Consider the following 26,054-nt stretch of genomic DNA (forward strand, 5'->3'; position numbering starts at 1 on the left):
ATGAATTGCTGTAATAGACATGTCATGTAATAGCATCTTATTATCCTCCCCCTCTTCCTCCTCTTTTTCCTAACCTTCTGCAATGAGCAGGTCAAAAATGATGATAAGTAGAACAGACAAAATGATTCCTGGAAAAGTTTGAGAAGTAAATGATGCTTGCTGAAAGTATTGCTGTAGCAGTACAATGAGTAATTAATACTGTGTTCAATACAATACATAATGAAAGTTCTATACTAGTGCCTTGAGCCCTAATGCTGTTGTTCAGCCCTAGCAGTATAGCAGAGAGTGAGGCACCTTGGTGGATCCGGAGAACTATGAAAGACTAAGGTTCCTTAGATCCTTCTAGCCTGGTTTCTTCACTGCAGCTCCAATTACTGTGGAGACGCAAGGTGATACAAAGGCAAAACCTTACAAAATTCATCTGGGCTCTACCTGCTGTTCCTACAGTTGCTGTGGCCTGAGGAGCAGAGCAGCAGGACCATGTCAGACAGGGGAGGAGGTAACCTATGGGAAGTGTGCTTGAACATCCAGTGTCACCATGACCCTGCTGATGCAGATCTTATTGCATCTTGCACGAGTAGTCCAAATTCTTATGGGTAGACTTCAGACAAATTGACACAGAGAGGACAGTATGGGCTAGATCCATTACAGAGTTTACGTAGTTTGACATTACCCCATGATGCAAACCACTGGCAGAGTGTACGGTGCCTCCTTTTAGTCATTTCTGTCTATTTTAATTAGATTTTGGCCAGAGTAGATGTGGTTGCTAACTTTAAGACTAAGCTTCAACATTATGAGGCTTTAATTTCCCAAGCATATCCTCATTATTTCACATAATTTCCTCCTTACCTTCATTACACTTTTCTGACAAATATCTTCATGCTTTTTCCCACCCAATCTCTAAGACAGCATTAGTCATGTCATTCTCAATACTATTTCTCTAACATGGGGTTTATGCGCTCAGTTCTCAGAAAAGCCAGGGTTGTCACCAGCTCACTGAATTCTTTCCATTCTCCCAGCAATATGCAGGAAAGTGCCTCTGATAGCAGTAAGACTCTGTGTGGTGGCTTCCGTGCTAAAGGAGCAGCTTAAAGGAACTAGATAGAATTTTGCTATGAATAGGAGGAAGCAGGCAATTAAATCAGCAGAAGTTGATTTTCTGTTATTAAGATAGCAAATACGCGTAAGTCAATTTACAAGCCAATGGTTCCATCTTCTTTTTCTCCTACGTACTCCAACTCAGCTGAGGAGCTTTCAAAGCAAATGGGATCCTTTAAAGTTCTGCTTTTACTGAAGACACTGAGCTGAGAGCAAATAAACAGCTCTCCTTTTGGTCTTGTATGAAAATGTTCAACCTGAAAGCAGCTCAGCCACTGACTGAAGTGCTGCTGATTGCAGAGGCCCCACTGGGGAGGAAACAAGGATGTTCTTTCTGATGTTTGATTCTGAAATGTGCTGCCTGTGGGATTTCAGAGGGAAGTACCATTTCTCCCTGCTCGCATTCTCCCAGGGATGCTTCCAAGGTGGTCATGCATTTTGTCTCAGCTCAGGCAACACTCACAGAGAGGTACATGTAGTAAAAAAGGGAAGGACAAATGAAAACTCTCTACTGGCCCACAAGCCACCTCCTCAGGCCACTTGAACTCCTGATCCAGATCTGAACTTGGGAAAAAGAGGTGAGAACAGTGTGTCTCCACACTCTGCTGCTATATGCATTTCGATGGCCAAAATACTAACCCCAGTATAATACAGGCAATTGTTTAAAGGTAGAATACTATAAATTGTTTAAAGGTAGAATACTATAAACATACTCATTGAGGCCTCAGTTGCTCACCTGGGCTCAAAGCATCAAAGCTGTCTGTTGTGCTTTGCAAAATCAGGACCTTAAAATTTCCCCTCAGTTTTCATCAGACTAAGATGTACAAATATCTTTATTTTTAAACTAAAAAAAGACATTCTGGCATTGAAAACTGTATTTTGAAATACACAGGGTTGGCTTTTACTCCCAGTAATGTCAATGTCAAAGCTCCAACTGACTTCAGTGTGAACATGGGTAAATAATTGCACATATTTCACATCTCATTGTTACTGAAAACTGCTCTTCAAAAAAGGAAAATAATAGCCTGGATTCAAGGACTCTATTAAAAAGTCATTTGAACTGCATTCTAGTTGAAATCACTTTTCCCAATGAAAAGATCTTTTTGCTTTTTCAAAATTTACATAATTAGAAAAGCACAAAAGACAGACTTTGCTCTCCATTCCACTCAGTCCTGCTAGTCTTGAAGTGCTTAAGAGTACCTCCAAGCCCAAGTTTTGTATTTTTCTGTGGTTCTCTGCTTTCTACTAGTCCCAGCATTTAATATGTTCTGAAAAATTCCTCACACCAAAAATTACTTTCTCTTTCATGTTTTTCATTGTAAAACCTCAGTTTATCTACTCAGCATTATTAAACTGTTATCTCAACTGAAATGGGAACACAGTCAAAAGACTGGGTATTATTTATCTTAGCTATGTCTCCACATCAGAAAATTAAGACAGTGATGAATTACACATTACTATACAAAATTTTATTATCAGAGAGAAAATTCAAATTATTTCTGCTTAAATACAGAAGATAAAGTTTCTTTTAAAAAAATCCATTTAGTCAGTCTCTAGAGTGGAATAAAAATTTTATGTTGAAACATAGTGGTCCCATATTTATGTAGTCATTTTAAAGGTATATAACAGAAAACACTGGTCTGCTAAACTGCAACAGAAATTCATATATTTTATTTGGCTAATAGTTTCAGTTGTTGATTAGTTCTAAATTCATTAATCAACATTCCAAGAATAATTCTGGTTTTATTCCAAAATCCTAGGATGCTTCAACCAATAAATGAAAATCTTTGTTGAATTTGGCATTTTAGATACACAGAGAATCAGTAAGCATCTCCCCTCTATATGAAAAACATATGGTTTTCCTTAAAAAGAGGAAAAAAAAAGAGAGAGGAGAGCAGTTTGCTCCATTTAAAGTTGCGATTTTAAATTCAGCAAAAGCACATCACCATATCCTGCACGTGAAACCTGTGCAGAAACTGGTTTCAGCTTAAATTACTTTCCAGAAAGACTAATTCAGCTATATGCATGAGTTTGCAATGAGGAGCCATTAATTTGAAGCATGTGATTAATCCCACAGACATCAGTGGGCCTGCATCCATGCCTATATATTTGGTTGAGTCTTGGTCAACACAGCCTTATATCCTCCCTTACATCCAACTGAGTTTTGCTGAGTTGAAATGTTTTGAGTAAGATCTGTAAATACAAATAATCAATGAACATATTGTCAAAGCAAAATGTCTGGAACTCGAAGCCATACATACACACATATATGGTACATACAGAAAGAAACATGATATTATGCAATCATCTGTATTTTTTTTATATGTGAACAGCATTCTGATCTGGCAATCAGATGTTTGTGTGAAACCATTGGTGAACTCTATCTAAAATGAAGCACTTTCACCTCTTATATGACAAATAACTGAATTTCAAAGAGTACAGATTTGAGAAGTGATGGAAAAATATGTTTTTCCAACTACAATATTCAGAATTAATCTAAGGCTGAGACAGAATTAACAGAGGGACTCATCCATTATAATAAGCATTAACAGCTGCAGGACAACTTCTTTCTTTTTAAGATGTCAAAAGATCTTACATGTGGAGTCTCTTGGGAAAAGAATGAAATTTATCACCAAGCCTTTATTTTCAGTAGCATGATCCATTTATGTCATTGACGTGTGTGTAGTGAAATAGATCACTAGTTTCCAGAGAACCGATTTATGTTTATCTTCTGCAAAAATAGAGCAACTGAACACCTTTCAGCAAAACATCAGACAGAGAGATACAATCTCTGTTTTTATAAGGCTGAATGTCTCAACCACACCAAAGCCTATTGTCTCGCAAACATAACAACATAACATAGCTAAATTACATTTACACATATAATAAAGCTGTCTTTGTACAGAATAATTATACAGTAATTACAATGATTTTTCCATTAGAAACTGTCAGAATATTGTTTTTGCAAAGTATCTAAGTCCAAAGAAGTCCATCTCCGCTGAAATCTATTGTTTGCAGGAAAAAGAGAGGGTAGTAGCCACACTCTTCACAGTACAGTATTCTACAGTTCTTCAAAAATATTATAAAGCTTTATCACATTGGAACCAATGACAAAGTATTACTCTAATAAAAAAAACCAAACATTTGTCATCCAATATGTGCTACTGAAAGCTAGATACAAATACACAAAACATCCAGTACACCAGCCAAGCCATCACCTCAGGGGGCTGTTTAGAGAGCAGCAGGTTAGATCCTCAGCTTTAATTCATATCAGTCACTTCAAGGGATCTACTTCACTGCACCAAGAGAGGATCTGCAGCCACACACATGCTGTCAGTTTGGCTACAGATTATTTTGAATAACATAAATGAACATATTAAGTGAAGCGAAATGTCTCACATAGAACTGAGGCTGCATCTTGGCTTTTGGCTTGGCCATTGTACCAAGGCTATGCTTATCAGGCAAATCCAGGTCATGCTACCCAGAAAACACTGAGGCACTCTAGTAAAAGCCTCCTGGCTCATGACTGCCTGCTGCAGCACAGCCACTCTGCTCTCACAAACCTGCTCACCTGTGTGTTCTCTACCAACATCGCTTTGACATCCTTAGGAAACAGTGCACATAAAATAAGCAAAGCATTCTGAAATACTATTTGGCAAGGTCGCACTTACTTCCCTAGTTAAAAATCATTCAAATAGAAATTACTTTTCTTCTGAGAAAGCACATTTGGTCTGACCCACAACACTTACCCATGTGGGTGATTCTCCCTAAACACATCTCAACTGGCTCCATATGTCTTATAAATTCAAACACTAATTGCATTACCATAGCCTAAGGTCAAGCTCAGAATCCTCACTGTCAGCATGGACACAAGATAGAGCTAAGTTGAACCAGATTCTTCAAAATATCCTTGATTTTAAAATTCTGCTCCAACTAGACCATGTGGCCACAGTTTGACAAAAAATCCTCTCTCCCCTTCCCATGGGAAACAAAATTACTCATGTCAGCATGGACTACTTGCTCAAGTCAGAGTGGTTTAATTGGGTTTCAGTATTTGTGTTAAGACAGGCAGAAGCTTGCACAGTCATATGAAACACACAATGGTCAATGTTTACATTTTTGTATGCAAAAAGGGTGTTGCACAGTCACTAGTGCCATAGAGATTTGCATAGGCATCTCATTTTTTTTATGGCATTAGTACATATACTAGTATTACTACAACTATTAGCACAGATAATTTGTAGTGACATCCTTCCAAACTACCTATTAGATAAAAGCCCAAGAAACTCATGGTCAATTTTCAAATATCAACAACGACGTCATAAAGGAAAGGAGTGTCTGTGTTCCTATTCATGAAATTACTTCTAAAGAAGGGACACTGCAACATTCTAGACATTTACAAATATTTTCAGGTGGAGTGGCCAGAGCTCAGGGCTTACATTTTTTCTGGGCAACTTAGGTTCATTAGCTGGATCTTTGCTTACTGCTAGCGGAAGGCAATGACATTCATCACTGAAGCTGAATGGAACCTGTCTGCATTTCAGTGGTACCCACCTGCCTTCCTAACCCAGGTGGTCTGGTGGCAGTGGCAGGTGATACAGTGAGCACTTTTCTGACTGCTCTATCCATAGCTGGGCAGACAGACTCCACAGCTGGATATTCCTTTTATGCTTTCATGCTCATATTGACACTGCCTATATACCCTGCTTAGGGCAGGCAGACTGACGTGCTGAGTAGTCATAACAGGAGTGGTGTTTAAGAGGATTATATACATAAACAGTTTTCAAAGTCATGTCCATTTTTCTCAGAGTTGCACATTTGACTCAAAGTCTATGTCCAGTATCAGCTATGATCATGTGGAAAACCAAAACCTTACTATGTAGGTATCTAAACACTGGCACCTTCACCTGCAATTATTGGCTTCAATTTATTCTATCCAAACAATCAGATTTTTATGGGGAAAGTATCTCTGTGGAGGATTTTTCACACACACACACATAATACATATATAATTTTCATTTTTTTTTCTTTAAATCTAAGGATTTAATTTGTATGGTTCAGGATCTTTGCTGTGCAAGTACCCTTCTGCATCAGTCAATATATTTCCTTTGGCACTGTAAAGCTTTGTGGAATATCCACAACAGCCCCAAAGCTACACAAAATTCATCTTCAGTTTTCAACATAGTATCATAATTCTTGCTATATTCAGTTAAAAGATCATCAAAGGTCACAAATTTGGATGTACTTGAGAAGACACAAAGCTTTTTTATCGTAATAAAGGTCCAAATACTACCAGTAATAGAAGAAGTGACATTTCATTTCAGAAGAATGTTTTCACATTGTTTTGCTCTACTTAACAAATAGTAGCTGCTATGATTTTAACAGCTAGTAGCAGTGAATACATGAATAATTCTACCAGCTACAAATGAACAGGCCGGGATATTAATAATGGACAATTTTATAAAAATACAATAGATAATTTGTTATGCTGGCATAGAATCATGCCGTTCATATGTTTTCCTATATGCTTGAGGAATAACTGCAAAGGATCCCGAGTCATACAAAGGCTGATTAGAGATTCAACGCTCATCAAATCTCTATAAAATGACACCCAGCACCTGGGTGAGGTCCATGGCCACACTGCATTCATATTTTGCAAGATCTTCTCTCACTAGAAAGGACAAAGTAAAATCCTGGATTAGAAAATGCTGAAATCTTTGGAGTGTTTGTCTTCCTAAACACAATCCAAATCATAAAAATGAGGACTACACTTAGATAAGGGCAAAGGAAGAAAAGAACTGGTAAAGAAGAAAGAAAATCAATAAGACAAAGAGATTTTTCTAACTCTGTATTAGTTTTCCATGAGGAATCAACTATTCTTTAACACACAGCTGTGTGCAACTTCTTATTAAAAGTCTCTAAAGACATAATCAAATGCAGGGCTTTTAAATATTGTAAAATACAGTTATAGTTTTGTTGGATTTAATCCATTTAAATTTAATCCTGATTCAGTGAGAAACAGCAAAATACAAAATATAAAAAAATAAAATAATAGAGAATTATGCTGGAAAAGCCAGCTCAAGCTTAATTAGAGCAATAATACCAATATTTCTAGAATACAACAATTACAAGCAACACATCAATAGGTATATAGAATATATACATTTAGGGCTTGATATCTGTGGCAGACCAGTTGCTCAAGGCCACTAAAATATTAATGTACATCCAACACCAGCTAAGTGTGCAAGAACTTCAATTCAAATGAGCAAGAGTGGAAATTTCTGTGTACTGTGCAAAATACACAGGCTGTACTGAACTTTTGACTTTGGAATATATCGTTAGCCTGTACTTTACCAGTGGAAAGACCAGAAACTTTTATGCGCATCCTGAAGGTATGTAGTTTAATCTGTGATTCTGAAAAAGTCATCAAAGACTCTTCTGTTCTCTGAAAGCCTCAAAGCAATTCAAGTTTGAGGGCTTCATTTTGTGAATACTCTTTGGATATCATAATTTTGGCCTTCATTATAGGGTAGAGGTTATATTAAATAATATTTGGCTTAGTTTTTTATTATAAAAAATTCTACATGTCATTTTTCTCAGTAGAAATTAAAAATCTGATGCTACATACTGGCATTGAGGTTGAGTTTGGTCAACCACATAAAATAATACTTTGTTTTTTTAAATGTTTTTTATCAGAGGATATTCAAGTGCTTTGCTAACATTAGTCAAGCCTCACAACACCCCTGTGAGGTAGGTAAAATACATAGGAGGACGAGGAGGATTTCATTCAATTTTGACACAATAATATCTCTGGGCATTAGGTTCTCTAGGGCTTACTATAAGGCAAAGAGTTAACAGTACATGAGCATAGGATTCCCTCTTCTTTTGGTTATGACAGTCAAGCTAATGTGCTACACAGCACTAACAGTGGAACAAAAGCCAACACAAGGATTTCATGCACACAATCCACAAACAGCACCCTCTGCACAGGAAAAGACATAAAATAACAGGAGCAAGATGGGTATGACAGCTTAGTTATGTGATGGGTCTACTAGGTCTTGATGAGCAGATTACCACAGGAATGAGAGCCCAGAAAACAATACTGTCTCCGCACAACTCTAAAAATATCTGAAGATGCTTGGGTTTAGTTCTTTTGGTACTGATGTTTCAATTCACAACTTTCTGAGGATAAGCAACTGCAAGCATTAAGTGTGTTGGTTGCTCTCTACTTTGGTTGGCCACATGTTCCCAAAGCACTGGGCCATGATGTGGTCAGATGGCTGGAGCAGGCTGGAAGAGGATAAAGAAACACTGTCGCACATCTACATTCTACCTCTGAAGCTGCTGCAATCTGCCTCCTGAAAACTCTGTAATTTTGTAGTTTTTTCCTCCACAGTGCAGACATGAGAGAGAATTTGGCCCCCATCAGTTTTAACCTCAACATTTAGCTCTAATGGTGCAGACAGTCATTGTACAATTACATGATATCACCAATCTTTCAGATTATTGATTGAGAAAAAACAAACATGATTAAGAAAAACATCACCCATCTGAAACAGTCTATGTGAAATACAAGGAAAGAGAAAGAAAATAATGTTAGTCAGTAAAAATAAACACACTCACACACCCCTCCCCTCACTTTCTCCATATTTCGCTTTTCTATGATGGCATAAATGGAGCATTCTGTACTTGCAGAAGTATTGTCCACAAAGAATCCGATCCGTCTATCATAATAAATCACTATAGAGGCTGGTCTACCACAGGCAAGACAGCCCTCTTGGGTAATTTTAAGTCTTCACATGCAAGATATTCTCCCTTTTTTGCTTATTTCCATTTGAATGCTATGTTTATTTATAATACTTGTGCACTATGAGCTACAAAACCTACTACTGCACCAGCTGGGTAACCTGGGTGGCCCATTGTGAGTATCACTGTCTTGCAGAGGTGGTTCATGGATTCTGTGAAATCAATACAAAGTTCCTGTCCAATGCTGCACACATTCACAGATAAAACAACAGTTTCACTGATCAGCAGTGAACAAATTTATATGATTACAAAGCAAGGATGGTGTCCTACTCATTTTCTCTCTCTAACCCCCTTCCTTGCCCCATCCTCTTTCTCCTCTCTCTCACTATTCTGCTTATTTAAATATAGGAATATGGAGACTGCAGGTACAACTGGTAACTAAAAAAATGAGTTCGCATATTTGTAATCATTAAGAGACAAGCTGAGTGGTAGACAAATTGGCAGCAAGGAGGAAAGTTGACTTTACATCTCATACTGCCCCAGGCTGGAAGCCTTCTGTGCTTCCTTTTCCTTGCTTTCCTTTTGTTCATTGAAATACTGATTGTCATAGAGTCTTTGTGCTTTGTATAATGCCCAACTTTGATGTAACTGAACTCACATACAAAATGTGGCTGTTATACATAAGCATGCTAAAATACAGGCAGGGACAGTACAAGCATGCACAAAATAGTCTTTGAAGGATTTTTTGTTCGATTTTCTTCAACATTTACATGCACCACTTAATATCATGTTTGGTTGTGTACATTGAGGACTGGATTTCAAAAGCATTCATGATCTTGTCTGCTGAAGAGCTTGACAATTTCACAAGAGCTCAGTGTAAAAAGTAAAACCCACAATGAAAAAAGGAAAAAATCCTATCCCTTATCCCTGCAATCTGATCTTGTCTTTATGATTTTCATGTTGAACACTTCTAAAATGTCTCCTCTTCCTCTTGCAGTGTGCCATGTTAAATGGTTGGCTGAAAAGACAGATCAGTGTGTCAAGGATTTTCTTAGCCACTGGAATAGTTCTTCCTTATAAAGTCTCTGCCACCGCACATTGGCTTCTACCGTTTCCACAGCGCGAGAGAAAGAGACAGCAGCTCCCCCTTCATAACTCTTTATAAAGTTCTTTAGCTGGAAATAGAAGTTAATAGGTTAAATTTGCAGCAACTAAAGAAAGAAAATATTTCCAGTGCACACAAATAAGTCAGACATTTAGGACAAACCTCCATGATCACTGTAGAAGCAAATGCAATATTGGGTAGAAAGATTTAATAGGAAATGTAATAAGACAGCAGACTGTCAACTAGATGTGATGCAACTGCTTCACATTGCACTGGAAGATATTAATATGTCAGTGCTGGATCACATTAATATCACTACCTGCTTGCCTCCTACTGCTCAACTCAGCTGCTCTAAACTTTTATTTCTACCTTAGAAACTAAACTGGGAGCACTGGAATTGTTTCTAAATAAGGTTTATTTTCAAATATCAGCGGAGGGCAGCCCTGATGCCCTTGGTTTTATCAACTTCACAACACATTTATTTTATTTTGATTTGCAGGGCCAATTTGATGATACAATACAGGTCAGTTCTTGAAAAAAGAAAAGGATGGTTACAGTGTGAAGAGAATGGCAAAATAGCCAGTGAGCAGTCATTTGACAATCTTTGAATGCCTCAAACATACTCCTTCCCTTATGAGAAAACTTTGATCTTTTTTCTGCAGACTGAAAAGACTCTTGCTCTGTTCTTATGTATATTCAAATTACAGCATCACCTGTATTATTATAGCTAATGGCAGTGGTGTGCTTTCAATTACTGCTCATTTTAAGTGAGAATTACAAGGCTGATCGGCACAGTAGATTGCAGGTTGACTTGTATAAAATTAGGTGGGCTTAGCAACATTTATGAATAACTAGTTCATTTTTGTTTCCTGGTGATACAAAATTCACCTTAGTTATTAAATTCTAACCGCTAGCATCTCTTTGTGCATGGGCTCAAAACTGAAAAGGCTCATTCTGCAACTGTCTGATTCCCATCAGTTAAAAGCATGGATGGGACCTGGAAACTATCAAACCCAGACTTTACCTGGCCTCTGTACTTTTTATACCAAAATATTTACAAGTGTTTAAAAGAAGGCCAATTTCTTTTTGGGAAGTATAAACAGGCAGTTTGCCAATCCTATCATGGAGGTGGAAACTAGAAGTACAGAAGTCTTCCTTGCAGATACTCAAATCTGGTCTGCACTGTCATTCCTATATGGATAATTTTGAGGAAATCACCTGCAGCTGTTCCTTAAGTTCCTGAGGCCACTACACTTGAGTGTAGACAAGTGGTTGGATGCAAATATCATAAGGCAATCAGAGTTCAAGTAATGGTGATTGTGCTGTGTAAGAATCACTGGAACCATGTGGGGCGAGGCTGAGCAGCTGCTAAGCAGGGTATAGCAAAACTGCACAACTACCTCAGTCAGGACAGATGTTAAGTTAAAATGAGAAATGTTTGCAATCTAAATAAGAAGTACTTAGCATTTAGAACAAATTATTGTGGTGTCATTTGGCCAGCGTATTCAGTTAACAGCTTTTCTCACATGGAAAATATTGTAAGCAAAATTAAAACAGAGAATACACTGGCAGTTTCTACTTTCAACCCTGATGTTTCCAAGGGCTGGCCTCTGTAGCATAAATTAATGTGGATAGAAACATCTCATCGTTAGTTTCTCAATCAATCATCAAGAGAAAAAAATAAACCTCCAAATCCAGCCAAGCACAAAGAAGTGCCTGCACAATCCCTCTGCTGACATCACCTCTACACACCTGTGTGCTTTTGCATCTGCTCCTCATCCTTGTACTGCCCAACTGCATGGGCAGCCAGGCCTTCAACTCCAGCTGAGTGACCAGAGTTTCTGGACAACCTTATTACTGTTTCTACCCCAGCCCCTGCCTATGAAAAATACAGTCTCACATACCAAGAGTAATTTAAAAATTACCTCTCTTAGTTCTCCTTCAGTATTGAGAAATTCTGTGACCCCACTGACAAGCTTCGAATTCATAAATAATGCTTCTCCATACCTGCAAGGGAAAAAAGAAGATGCACAGAAAGTTACTACAAGTGCCAGGCCAGCTGAAAATTAGAAAGTAATCTCCTGTAGGCAAGGGAAAAGGCACGGCACTGATTCTGGGGAATCAAGAGAATAGCACTGGAATTGGATAATGGTATTTCAGTGTTTCATGCTAAAACTTTAGATTGAGACCCTCTTGTAGGCTGAAATATTTATAGTTATTTTAAGTATGATACTGTTAAGCAGAATAGACTTAACTACAGACACAAATGAACCCTTCTGAGGGTGGAAGGACCAAACCACAAGAACTCACTTAATGGAACAGCTTTCCATGCAATGACACCAAAATATAGCTTAAAATACAGGTGCCAATGAAGGAGCAGAGCAGCAACTATGGAGAAGTATTCTGATGAACCCTTCTAGCTGTACCATTACAACAGATTTTTTTAAGTGCTGCAGCCTTCTCTCCATTTTGTATTCATCCACCTCATCTACATTACAAGTAGCCTTTTGATAAGTGAACTGAATCGAATTTTATTGTGCCAGTCCCTGATAATTAAAGTAAATAATACTGATGGAGAATAATACTGCTAAAATAATCCCCTGGGCCATAATGCAAAATCTTCAAATAACACACCTGGAATGAAAATTTCAAAGCTTGGGCAAGGAATATTTAAAGGATATTCAGCAGCCATCAGCAACAACCTTTGGCAGATAGTTGCCATTCAAATCCTCCTGTTCACTTGCTTTTCCACAAGTTTTGTTCAATCCTCAAAACGAAGCATCTACATCACTCCTGACCAGACTATTTCTTAAGTCTTACATCCCACATTGGAAGTTTGTAGGCTTTTTTCGTTTGAGGTGTTGGGTTTTTTCAGTCTCTAGCATGAAGAATATAATTCCACTGGAAATCCAAAGGAAGTCTTTTGTTCAAGTTACATGTCATTCAGCATAGTAAAAGGCACTTGATAAATACTCATCCTTATCTGCACATACGTCCAAAGCAGTATCTAGTTAATCTGAATGGGACTGTTTTTAAAATAGAGAAGCTACGTCTCCTGTTAGACATTTGTAAATATTACCAATAAACTACACTGCAATCAAGTTTATCTGGGAAAACAATTCAGTTCATACTCCATTTTTACAAACTGATTTATGGATGGAATTCAAGATTCAAAGTGAAATGAACCAGCACAGTCACAAATTTCTATTTTGCTTCTATTAATCCCAAATTACCCTTAAATGCTTAGATATTTTAAGCTATAATTCTTTCAAAAAGGAGAGAGAAAAAGAAGAAGAGTGATAGCCAAAGTTAGAAGGATAGAAAGATAGAGAGGAGAAATTGGTCGTCTTCCAGAAGATTCTGTTTTAGGGAAGGTTTATGCTATGTTGCTTGCTATCTTGAGCTTGTGTGAGAAGAAACACAGAGTTAGCAAAAATCCTACTCCCTGACCACCAATAACTGAATTATTCATGGGTATTTCAGCAAGTGCATCTCTTTTCCCAGAACTTTAGTCACACTGGCATATACAGACATCCAGAGGCAAACATCTCTTATGGGAAGTATGGATTTCATGGTCCTTTAAGCATGTTCAGGCTTTCTAACAAAGCCCTTTATTATTACAGTCTCAGCTTAGACATAATTGACTGGAAAACTGAAAGCTCCTCTTGATGGAGTCTTTTGACAAGGTTACCAATCCACTTTCGAGAAGCGACCTCATAAAAAAAGATGTGGGGGTTTTATTTTTCTTGTAGTCTACTGTAGCCACAGTACAAACAAGAAGCAACAGAATTTCTTCCACTGAAAATGGTCCCTCCATGCATACCTGTGCTGATTACTGCCCATTAGGCATACTTGGTAAAAAGTCACCCATTAACAGCAATTTCTATACAAGCCCTACTGTCAAAAATTCTAGAAAAGTCACCTTCAAACAGTATTTTACAGGTGTGAAACATAAGAATAAATAGGAAAAGTGTTTGGTCTTACAAGGGTTAGTCTTCTCACCCTTCAAAGGAAAAATAACAACACTACAGAACAAGGACCTTACATGCCTGAACTTCCTAAAAACATTCTGGAGACACAAGCTCTCCACCTGCACCTTTCCTTTTGCAGATGTGAGCCGCCAGTGCTCAACATTTGTACGGGCTTTGCAATCTAGAGGAGCATCACAGTCCATTTACTTTGGAAATATATAAATGCAGTCCCATATATAGTGTCGAATTTCCAAATGCTGAAAAATGATTCAGCACTTCACAATGAAGGAATTCTTGTACTAGCTGATGGATTAAATTTTCACACACAAACACACCTGTGCACAGAGGTTGAAAATGCTTTAGGAGACAAGGTAGTGCATGCTCAGGTAACAAGAACTCAAGCATGGTATTTTCAATTTTCTGTTTTAAAATTGTAGCAGTCTTAGTCCCACAGATTTCTTACTAAAGATTTGTCAGGTAAATCAATTTTTAAGTCACCTTTATAAATTATACAAGTCATCTTGAAGACTTTATGCATTATCAGTATGTTCTGGACAATGTGAATACAAGTATACTGTAAAAACATGAAAGGTTAACAATATTTTGCGGCAATTCAAACTCCTTGACATGCTGTGCTTAAAAGAGGAAATAGCATTATAATTTAATCCCCCTCAGCTATTTCATATTACTACCTGAAACATCAACACCTTTGATAATAAATTAATGGAAAATACCACCGAGATATCATCTTATTAAATTAATTTTTCAAACAAGGTGTTTTAATTTTAACTCAAATAATAAATTATAATTGTAGAAAAAGGGTGCCTTGGGACAGTGTACTTCAATTATAGAACCATAGAATGGTTGGGGTTGGAAGAGACCTTAAGGGTCATCCAGTTCCAATTCCCCTGCCATGGACAGGGACAGCTTTCACAAGACCAGGTTGCTCCAAGCCCCATCCAGCAGTACTTCACCACCATCACAGTAAAGAATACCTTCCTATTATCTAATCTAAGCCTTTCCTCTTTCCATTTGAAGACATTCTCCCTTGTCCTATCATGAAAAATCCCTCTCCAGCTTCCCTGTAGGGCCCTTTTAGGTACTGGAAGGTGCTACAAGGTCTCCCCTGAGGCTTTTCTTCTCCAGACTTAAACCTTTCCAACTCTCTCGGCAAGTCTTCATGGGAGAGATACTTCACCACTTGGATGATCTTTGTGGCCGCCCTTGGTACTCTCTCCAAGAGGTCCATGTCCTTCTTGAACTGTAATTCCACAACAAGGATTGTATTTTAAAAATGTCCTAGTGTGGCGAGCTTAAATCAGAAACCTAATCATGGAAAATCAAGGGATTGGAATGGATCTTAAAGATCATCTAGTCCCAACCACTCCCGCCATGTGCAGGGACACCTCTCATTAGACCAGGTTGCTCAACCTGGCTTTGAACACTACCAGAGTTGTGATCCCTTCTAATCTGTCAGTATCAGATAAGCCGCTGTACAATCTTTCAGGCCCTCAGGCTGTCCCTAAAGAACTAAAGAAATTTGTTATTCATTGAATTGATATCAAAATCTTCATCAAAAAGCATTTTAAAATGTTGACTGGGCTTTTGAGCACAAGCATGTATAACTTGTTCAAAGAGAAAGAGAAGCAGGTGTAAGGAGCAACCCTGTCTCCTTTCTGTTCATCTATTTTTTAATTCAAAATGTTGCTCCGTTCTTACTTGAAACTCACCTGAAACAAAGAGTGGAAAGAAAGGACATGACACTACATTAGCATCCTTTTGAAAATGGAAATGTTTCAAAAAGGGTTTGGTATTTTTTTTCCCCACAGTTGAAATAACCTTCTTAAAAAGATTATTTTTTCTATCAGACTTAAAATCAGCAAAATTCCTTTGGGAACTGCTGTTTTTTATCTCTGTAAAAGCAAAACCACAGCACCTGACACATAGATAGAATTCATTACCTTAAGCACAGACACAACACAGAAATATATGATCACTAAGAGACAAATGTCTCTATGTGTGTGCGTGATAATCCATTAATAAATGCATTTATGACCCATATGTATGTATGTCATATTTAGAGACACCTCTATTTATGAATTAAAAGAGAATGGATTGAATTCAGAAACTTACATGAATACAAACATATACAATACCTAGTCAAAGTATAATAAGATAAGAAAATGAAAATAAATCAAAACTTTTTATCTTTACCTAGCATTCAATATTTTCCATTTTTCCCTGAAAAACTTCCAAGCAAGATCCCTTCCGTGTGGATTTCGAGCTACATGGATTATCACATCAATTGCATCCTGATCCAGGACAACTTCTGAGTTGAGAGACAAATTCAAAAGTCTAGTGAGAAAAACAAGAAAAAATAATCTTACTTAGTTTCACCAACACATAGTCTAACATCAGCACATCAGAAAATTCTCAGGAAAAAAAAAAGTCACTGCCAAATGGTTTGTGTAAGTCTCCAAGGGAGTTCAGTGGTTTTCTTTGATTCCAAAGACAGGACACTGATATATGAATCAGAAAAATCTTGATGCAAAAGGATTTCAGCATGAGTGAAACTTTATGTGTACATTTTTATGAAATCTGTAACATCAGACTGGTCAAGACACTTAAAGGATATACAAACAAAAAATGGCAGCAATTAGTTCAAACACTTCCAACAAACACAGGAAAATTTGGAAGGGAAAAGATGTGTCAATTTTCATATGCATTAATGTAAAATCATAAGATGGTTTAAACAGACAATTAGGTGATGCTTGAAAATCAAAATTCTTTCATTTAGATCAAACCTCAAGTGATTATCCAAACATTTTTAAGTGATTATTGGTAGCAGATTCAGATACAAAACATTTTTATACCTGTTGAGCAAGTTTCTGTCATCACTGCAAGTTAAGGCTTCTAATAATATTTTCTTCTCAGACACTGCTGTGGTAGAATGAAATTTCATCCAAATGAACTCCCATACATCTTCATCCATTAGTGAAACTCCCGTACAGTAGACAATGTCTCTCACATTGAGTGGGATACTACAAAAGAAATCAGTAATAGCATGGTGGTAAAACAGGCAGCCTCCTGATATTGGAAACTAAAGAGGAACATTTATGAGACTTCATAATTAATGTGCAACATTAATCTTTTTTTTTGAAAATTACATTTGCATCTCTTTACTGTCACCAACATCTTCCAGGCCATCCTAATGAACTTTCTAATGGGTAACACATGCTTGCCATTCTTTTCATAATGCTGTCACGTTGCCAGGAGACTACAAAATATGGTCATCTAGTTCATCAACACATAATGTGCCACATAGCCTCCAGGTAACATAAGCTCTCCAAATTATTACAGGATCTTATAATTCTCTTGCTCAGCTCTACACCAAATCTGCTCTTCTTCTCCTTAGTACCATTTAGAACAGGAGCTGATTGGCCAGAAACTCTTCCTTGCCTGGGCTGAAAAGTGCTCCATTTCATATAGTAACTTACAAATAAGGAAGCATGTTCTGTGACAATGCTACTTAAACATGGTATTGTCAGGAGGAAAGAAAATAGAAAGATCTGCTCATTTTTTTCAGCATCTTAATAGCAGTACAAAACCAGCTATGCTACAGTATGGTTGTGGTTACTGGTCAATTAATATCAACTCAGACTGAAGTTAAATGACAGCTTCTTAAAGCCAAATTCAGACCTAGTATACTATGTGCATATGTACTACTTTCTTCTAAAAAGGTCTCATCTGTGCTTTCAATTTCCTACCCTGCTTATGTTTCCTATACAAGCATAGAAGCTGAAATATTTGTGACCTAAAAGGTGTTCCTGGGGCAGTCCCATAGTGTAATGGAGAGCACTCCGGACTCCAAATCCCAAGGTCATGAGTTCAAGTCTCAGTAGGGACTCATCCCCTGGCAGTTCAATGCCTCCCTGCCATCTGATCCTGTCACAACTTGGACGCTCAGCAGGGTCAGCCCCGGTTAGCACCGGGTGCTGTGACAGTCCTGAGGACTTCACTGTCACTGTCCGAGCTCGTTTGGCCGTGGCAGATGGACCTTAGGACTTAAACGGTGGAGTCAGTTCTGCGCACGCTGTGCCTCACCTAAAAAATCCACTACACACGCTAGAAGGGCACACCCACGTAGGGAGAGCCCTTCCCAAATCTTCGTTCACAAAGTTTGGCCATACATATACATACATACATACAAAAGGTGTTCCTACAGGTAAAGCCACACATTTCTCAGAGGAATATGTTTCTGATTTTCAGGAAATAAACCACCTTCTTTTTGTTGGTAAAAATTATACCAAAACACAGTTCTCTAGTTAAAAATGGCTGGGCTGAAACACCTCTGGATCTTCGTATGCAAGACCTCTTCAGAGAATCTAGGAGTACATACAGTTGCGTCTGTGTAGTAACACAGAGGGAGAAAAAATGAAATGACTGCTATAAAATGTGACATCAGAACTTACACAATACAAGAAAAAAAAGGCTATATCAATACTTTAATTATAAGAGGATTTCACCAAATCTTATACGACAGACTGGGCTAATCCCAGTCAAGAACAAAGAGGTTCTTCTACTCCAATCTATTCATTCTCCGGAAAAAAGATCTTACATTGAAATGGAAAAATACATTTCTTTCACACTGTGATAAATGCCTTTGTTAAAAAAAAAAAATTCAGATGATCTCTTTGGCCATGCCTGAGTCCCTGTAAAACGAAATCAGTGTGGCTTTTTGGCCTTTCAAAGTTTTGGTTCCTCTTCAGTACTTCAGAGGCAAGCAGACAAGGTAAGGAAACACATATTGATGACTGTGAAGGGTTACAAACTGTTGTTTCATCTCTAGGTTAACTGGTCCCAACAACTGTGAGAAAAAGAATGAAAAGAATATGGAGCTAAACTGAGGCAAAGCTGGCAGGGGGGAGAGGGGGGAAGTGCATTTCTACTACTACCAGCTGAAGAACTTTGGGGAACTAAAATGCCTCCTGCCTTTTCGTTTGCTCCTTCTGAGCAACAAAAAAATCTTAGGTGTAGGCTTTTTTCATATTCTCTGACAAGTACTGTGATCAGCTCAGAGGGTGTAACTGCAAGTTTAGATGCAGATAGTCATATGAATTTTGCTTCTGCTGAGCTGACATGGCTCAGAATAGTGCTTTCCTGGAGACTTTTTATCAGAGTCTCTTGCTAACACAGCCACAAAGAGCTACCTTGACTACCACTGGGGTATTTTGCATTTGATGGATACAAATTCAGATATTTATTCAGGTGCAAACCCTCCCAAGCAAAACTGAAAGGTTGGACAAGAGAAAAGTAATCCATTCTGAAGTTACTAGAAATATGGAACTTCTAACTATGCACAGCACACAATAGCAACATTGCCTTCTAAAGCAAAATTGGAGGTGCAATGTCTCATCTCTACCATGAACTGCTTCCATCTAAACAGAGTGGATTGGTACTACAGTGCACAGATCCTGGCATGGTTTGAGGTCTTACTGTTTCCTCTGCCACCATCAAATCACTGTGTGAGAACATATCTGTACCAAACCATGCCAGGCAATCAGCATTGCTATATAGCTTACACAATATATTGTCACATAGCTCACACAATTCCGATGTCATATAGACAGGACCTCCAAGAAATACAGGTTCTACAGTTCCTCTCCCTTGATTCTTCCTATTACCTTCTTAGATTTTTTTTCTTTCAATGTTCAGATGACCTAAAAAGCTTGGCACTGAAAAAAGTTAACTCTCCTCAGATTTACCCAGGATCAGCAGAATTTGACTTGTGTGGTCTATGCAACGGCTTCTGTCGTTCCTACAGAACTACTACGTCAAGACCAAGGAAACAGGAAAATCCCTGAAGTTGAGCAGATCCACTAAAAGAAGTAGCGTTTAGACATACGTGGGCAGTGAAGGAAAAAATTATCGCTTTAACCAGCCTTTCCATACTACTGAGTTTTGATTTTCAAAACACCGAGGTAACATTAGTAAAATGTAAGTTCAGTTGACATTTACAGAATTATCCATGTATGCTAAGTGTTGAACTTCCATTTCACTGCAATGGAACTCGCACTTCTTCCTTGAAAATCTTATTATAAAATGCTTTTAGTGATATTTCAAACCATAATGAATATCAACAGTTTATTTTTGCCACATTTAACCTTTCTTTCAAAAAGTGCATTGAAAGGAAACTGAATATAACTGACTCTTTTACATAAAATTAAAAATATATATTTAAACACAAGAAATCAAGACATTCCAAAATTATAAGCACAGATATTTAGCTGCTGCCTTTGTGTTGACTTAAGTTTTCTAATACCTGCAACTCTCAAAACTTTTGGTCAGCAATTACAGTAACATAATTAAGCACCATATACATATACACTGCACAGAAGATGAAATCATATTGTCATAGTGTCCTGGTTTTCCAATCACTAAATTATTTGTTCTTAAACCACAACTTTCTTACTAACTTATGTCTCTTTTTTTTTTCTTTTTAATAGGGGATTTAATACACTGACGGCAGAACATAAACTAAACCAAAAGGACTAAGGGATGCTATCCTGACTAAGGGACCTAACAACCTGTTACCCTAAATCTGCCTGGTCATTTAACACCTGCATATGAAGAACAACTGAACCCAGTCAAGCATTATTTCAGTGAAGGAAGGACTTTATATCTTGACACAAACACTAAATCATATTTTTAGAAACACGTGTAGTTCTTTCTGAGCTGTGATAGCAGAAATATTATCTTTGGTTTACTGCAAGAGTTGCAATTCAGCCAACAGATACACTAAGGAACTATAAAGCACCTGAAAAAGATAATAACTTTTTGGTTGATTGTCCCATTAATTCAGATAGGAACTGTGGGCTGGAAGGACTGTTATTCCATGTTTGGGTAGTACAGTCACAGCAGCAGAGGTACCTAGAAGTGGATATTTAACCTCAGAAAGGTCAGCGTTCCTCACTTGTGAGGTATACATTTTTCAGATTTACAGTGAAACATATCAATTCAATGGGTTTCCAGTTAGTCCCTTTTTTACATTCTAAGGGCCATCACTAGCAATTTTAACAGCACTGCAGTCAGTAAGCATAGGGTCATTTGCATCTCTGGACAGGAAGGAGGACTTAGGACAAGAAATAGCACTGACCCCATGATCACAGCCTGGGTCTCACCATGTTCAGAAACTACAAAATGTACAGCTGTGAAACACTACAAACAATCTTGTGAGTGACTTGTAATCAGGACTGCAGGCAGGGGAATTTTTCTTGTGGAAATGAAAAATGTTTATGAAATTAAGAATATTCCCCAAGCAATTTCTCGTTGCCCCAATACAGAGTCCTCCAACTGAATTCTCTCCATTTGTGGGGATTTTTTGCTTTCTCTCTCTTCCAGTCATTATAGGAGTATATTTCATCATTATCTAAATATCTGAAACCTCCCCAGCCTACAAATGTTTTAGTATTATAGTTTCACAGAAAATGTTGTTCTAAAATTGCAGTTCCAAGGCACTAGATCAAGATGTGAATGTTTGTCACTTGCATGAACTGAATCAAGCAGATAAAATTACCATTGTTTCTGTACTGCTTAGGTAGTAACACTGCAAAGCACACTTCCTTGTTATATTAAGCATCATCCAGGCCTTCAAGGCTGCTCTCATTTTTAATGAGCTAATATGACTGATGGATACTTCAGAAGAATAAAAATAAATGCCTGAGAGCATCACTTTAAATGGCTTTTATTTGAATACTGATCCAATTTATTTAACTTTATTTTTCTTGCTTAAGAGATATGATGGTGAGAATGAAATATGTAGCTCATTTAAAAATTAAACACTTTGGGAAAAAAGTTAAAAATTAAACAGTTAGAAAAAAATTAATTAAAATCATGCTGTGCCTTTACAGGCTTTTTTTTTTCAAGAGTGAATTATAAAGCTCTACAATGAGCTGAGAATAATCTTCTAAGTTATAATTAATTGGTACATACTTGCTCCTATTTAAAGTATGTTCTAACAATTGAAGATACACTTATAAAACCGGAACATAATTATTTATCTTCTAGGCAAATTGTGTTCTAATTTTTTAAAATGTAAATGCACTCAGTTTAGACAGTTCTTTGATTAAGTAACAAATTTTAACACCATTTAGGGTACTATTTGACAAAGAAAATTAATAAGAAACATTATTCTTTATTTTTGCAACAATTTAACATCTAACTTAAGCCTATTTTTCTTGATGGCTATATTTATAGCCTTGGTTAATAGGTTACAAGGCTCAGGTAAGAAATAAGAACAAAGTATTTTGTTGACAGATCTTTAATACAGATTCTACTAGGTGGAAGAGCACCACACAAAGTTTATTTTTTTCATACTTCAGTCCCAAATCTTACATTCCCATTCTCTATTAAAAACTCCAGGAGTCATGCCACTGGTACCACTTTGCAGAGAGATGGGATGATCCTCTGCCACAGTACCTACCCAGTCTAAAGAGAAAGGGCAGAATTTCCCCTTGAAAATTGAGGCAAAGAGCTGTGATTGGCTTAATGTTCAGGTGCCTGTCACACATTGAATTCAGGGGATATTAACTCAGGATGGGGCTACTCAGGGTGTCTGGGGCAAAGCCATGTATGATTCCTGTCCTGTGCTTCAAAGCTTCAGGTATCATATATGGGTCTGACAGAGGCAAGCAGAGAATGCATCATCCCTCAAGCGGTGGTTACTTTTAGTCCTCCTTCCTGTTCCTATCACAGATACCCTGTAAGTGAACGTGTAACCAGCACACTCAAGCTCTTCAACACTGATTTTAATGACTGGGTGATGAGTTAAGCGCTTCTTTGTGAGACTAATCTCTTGCATAGATATGCCATGTTTTGTCCATTCTAGCCAGTTTTTGCAACAAAAATACAGTCCTTTCTGATCAATTGTTTTGCAAAGTTGTGGAGAAATCATTCCTGAATGAGAAAATTGTAGACTAATCTATCTAAATTCTAAAGATTGCAAATAAATTACTGTTAATTCATAGTTACTACATATGGGCTCATTTTATTGTGATGACACACAGAAGTAAGAAGGTAAAAACACTACTTGAACGAGCTGCCCAAAAAAGCCCAGTTTCGCCTTTTATGAGACAAAGTCCTCTCTCTATTTAGACATACTCCTAAAATGGTCTTTCAGAGCACCAAGTCCTTGATTAACTCATGCACTCAACAGTATTTTCATCCTCCTTAAACAGGTTTATTGACTTGAATGCAGGATTCTACTCAAATATTGTAACAACCTATTAAGTAATTAAATCACTTCAGCAACATTTCCTCACATTAGCTGGCAAAGCTCCAGTAACATTTCAAAATACATGAATAGTTATGCCTGAATTTTTTCAGTAATTAAAACTTCTAGGGGTTGAGAACATAGAAGAAGGGATTCATTCTATTCTTTTACATCTATCAGACACTAATGTGTGAGAAAAATGAAAATAGCTCTCATTTTTTCATCTTTGCTGCTAATGATTTCCAAAAATAGCTAGTGGGCATCAAGCCCTTGAAAAAACCTAGTGCATCTTCCAAGCAACTGACAAAAACAATTAACCTATTGGCCACGTTCTCACAAATACTTAGGTGGTTAAACTCGGGTACATTTACAAGTTGTTACAAGACTGTAGCACTACAGGGTCCATGTGAAATACAGCAATAAAATTACCTACAATTAGAGAAATAAGAAAGGAGGTAAAGGAAAGAAAAACTGCTCATTTGGAAAAACACTTGATTTTCGGTCACCTAAGCCAGACTTCACTGAAATTACCTCAGTAATGACTGGCAATTTGTTATCTACTATTCTCTCAGATCCATGGAAAGTTTCATTTATGGACATGTTACAGTCTCCCATACACTCCTACAATTGTTTTTCTGGTGGCATTTCCACTGAGTAGTTAAAGGTGTTAGCAAGTAAGCACACTGCCAGTTCAGGCAGGTGGATGGACATGAATCCATTATCCTTTGTAGAGGAAACGCAAAAGCTGCATGAACAAGTATGGAGGTTCAGGACTTGTAAATTAGGCTTCTTGGTTATGATTGTCTTTCAAATTACATGATGGAAGACATCTGACTTCATTACTTACACCTTTCTTAAGACTGACAAAGATATGACTCGTGTTCCTAACCATCACAGCAATGTGACAACACCACTAGTTAAATTTCTAAAGAAGTTAAAAATAAGAGCAAACCAAAGAGCCTGTGACTAGCTGGGGCGTAACACCTTACAGAAACATTGCAACGTAACTGTGTCTGATGCAATACTATCTTCTCACACTGATCACTGTTGTATATTAGCAGAAAAATAGCATTACCACAGCTCTACTAATAGTATCAGAATACAAGTACTCTTTTCTCTGCTGAAGGCAAAATCAGTTGTCTCAGTTCAAAGCAGCTCTCTCACATACTCACATGTTTACATCATCCTGTTTAACTTTGCCTGAAGCAGGCATACATGCCGAGTTGACTTTGCCAGTAGAAACGTGTATGTGGTAACCTGATGGATGGTAACAGTAGCTGGAAGATACTTTTGCCTGCACCCACAGAGATGTTTGCAAAAACATGTTCATGTCTATGGATAAGTCATGCTTTGAGTCATCATAGTGTGTATTTGCATGCTACCTGTTGTTATCTTCTGTCAGGAGTTTACAGATTGCCGCTCTCCACACGTTCTTTCTTGCACCTCAGAAATACGCATTTACTCAGCCTATCCAAGGCAGGAAGTCTGAAAATGTTAATACTCTTAGAAACATGTTTTTCTTTAAGAATAGATGCAGTGAAGGTTAAAGGGGTTAACAAGCCTGATTATTAAGCTCAGGCAGGCACTGAATGGTAATTCTGTTAATTTTTTAGGCTGAACCACAATGTTGTTTTATCTAAGCAGTGTGAATAATGTATTTCTTCACACATGAAAGCTTCACAAGGATGAGCTCAGTTAAATGAAGGTAGAAGCAAACATCTTAATTTTCAGCCACCAGTACCTTCTCTTGTACAGCATTCTGCTGTTGACTTAATCCCAAACTATGTTCTCAAACTACAAAGGAAATTTCAACATGGTTATATGTGTCTACTCTGTTTGTATTCTTCTGAATGTCAACATGGAAATTCCAGTACAGGAGCAGCACATATCCCAATTTAAGAGAGGGAAAATGTTTGCCCTAATATTAAATATCAAGTCAGAAATAAATACAGACTTTCAAGGAAAACGTGCCAGACTCACCAGACATTTTTAAAAAGTAAAATTACTTAAATTCATTGATTAAATGATCGACTGTAAGACATATCTTGAGATCTAATCTCAGATTTTCAGTAGAAAGAAATAATCACTTCTTTTTTAACAATTGCAAGAAATAAAATATATCAATTCCTAAACCAGTAAAACCAGATCTCTCCTTAAAGCCTCTTCTACCACTGATACTATGAGTTTGATTTCCTCCTTGCAAAGCCAAATTTCTTTTCAGTTACATTGTTTTTACTGTGTTTTCCCCTGAAAAAGTGGTTGTCAGCAATACCACCTAAAGCCTCTTGCATACTAAGTAGTTCTGCATTTCAGGTGCTGAAGCCTCTCTCCCTCAGATGAATGCTGGAGAGCTGTATTATTTCTCTTGCTAGTGAAATAAATTCTAGTGGCAGAGCTTCAACTAGGGGAGGAAAGTGTGTTGCAGCATCTTAAAACTGTCCCAGACACTTCACAGATGGGTCATCAGACTTGCCTTCTTGCATGTGGCAGATACAGGCCTGAGGCGCTAAACTGGAGCACAGTAACCTGCTGGAATCTCAGCACTGCTTAAAGCGGGGTTGAAGAGCAGCTTCTCTTTCAGATGTGACTGAAAATAAAAGCAGCAGTCCTTTTCCTGCTTTAGTGACACTTTTGAAGGGCATCTTTTGCAAGGCCCCCATACACTGTGATCACCATTTATGTATTGATTACCTACAGGGTATCATTCCACCTGTAGTGTTGGACCCTAAGAGGGCTCACTTGCGCTTCACTACCTCACGTTGAGAGGCTCTTCAATCAGTACAGTGGCTGCCACCAACTTAATTTTTAGAGGTTCCCAAATTCCCTTTTAGGAAGCATAACTCCAAGCATCTGATTCTGCCCT

General features: G+C 37.6%; 1 protein-coding gene across 1 annotated transcript in view; it reads right to left on the minus strand.

Moving 5' to 3' along the window:
- Positions 1-2,648: 2,648 nt before the first annotated feature.
- Positions 2,649-26,054, minus strand: part of TRHDE (thyrotropin releasing hormone degrading enzyme) — a 213,403-nt gene continuing 189,997 nt past the window's right edge. Inside the window, exons 16-19 of the mRNA XM_071552209.1 lie at positions 16,794-16,961; positions 16,135-16,275; positions 11,875-11,956; positions 2,649-10,019 (exon numbers count right to left, since the gene is read on the minus strand). Of these exons, the coding sequence (XP_071408310.1) occupies positions 9,876-10,019; positions 11,875-11,956; positions 16,135-16,275; positions 16,794-16,961 (535 nt within the window). The 3' untranslated portion in view covers positions 2,649-9,875. The remainder of the gene's footprint in view (positions 10,020-11,874; positions 11,957-16,134; positions 16,276-16,793; positions 16,962-26,054) is intronic.

Source organism: Pithys albifrons, chromosome 3 (assembly GCF_047495875.1).
Source record: "Pithys albifrons albifrons isolate INPA30051 chromosome 3, PitAlb_v1, whole genome shotgun sequence".
In the NCBI taxonomy this organism is placed as follows: domain Eukaryota; kingdom Metazoa; phylum Chordata; class Aves; order Passeriformes; family Thamnophilidae; genus Pithys; species Pithys albifrons.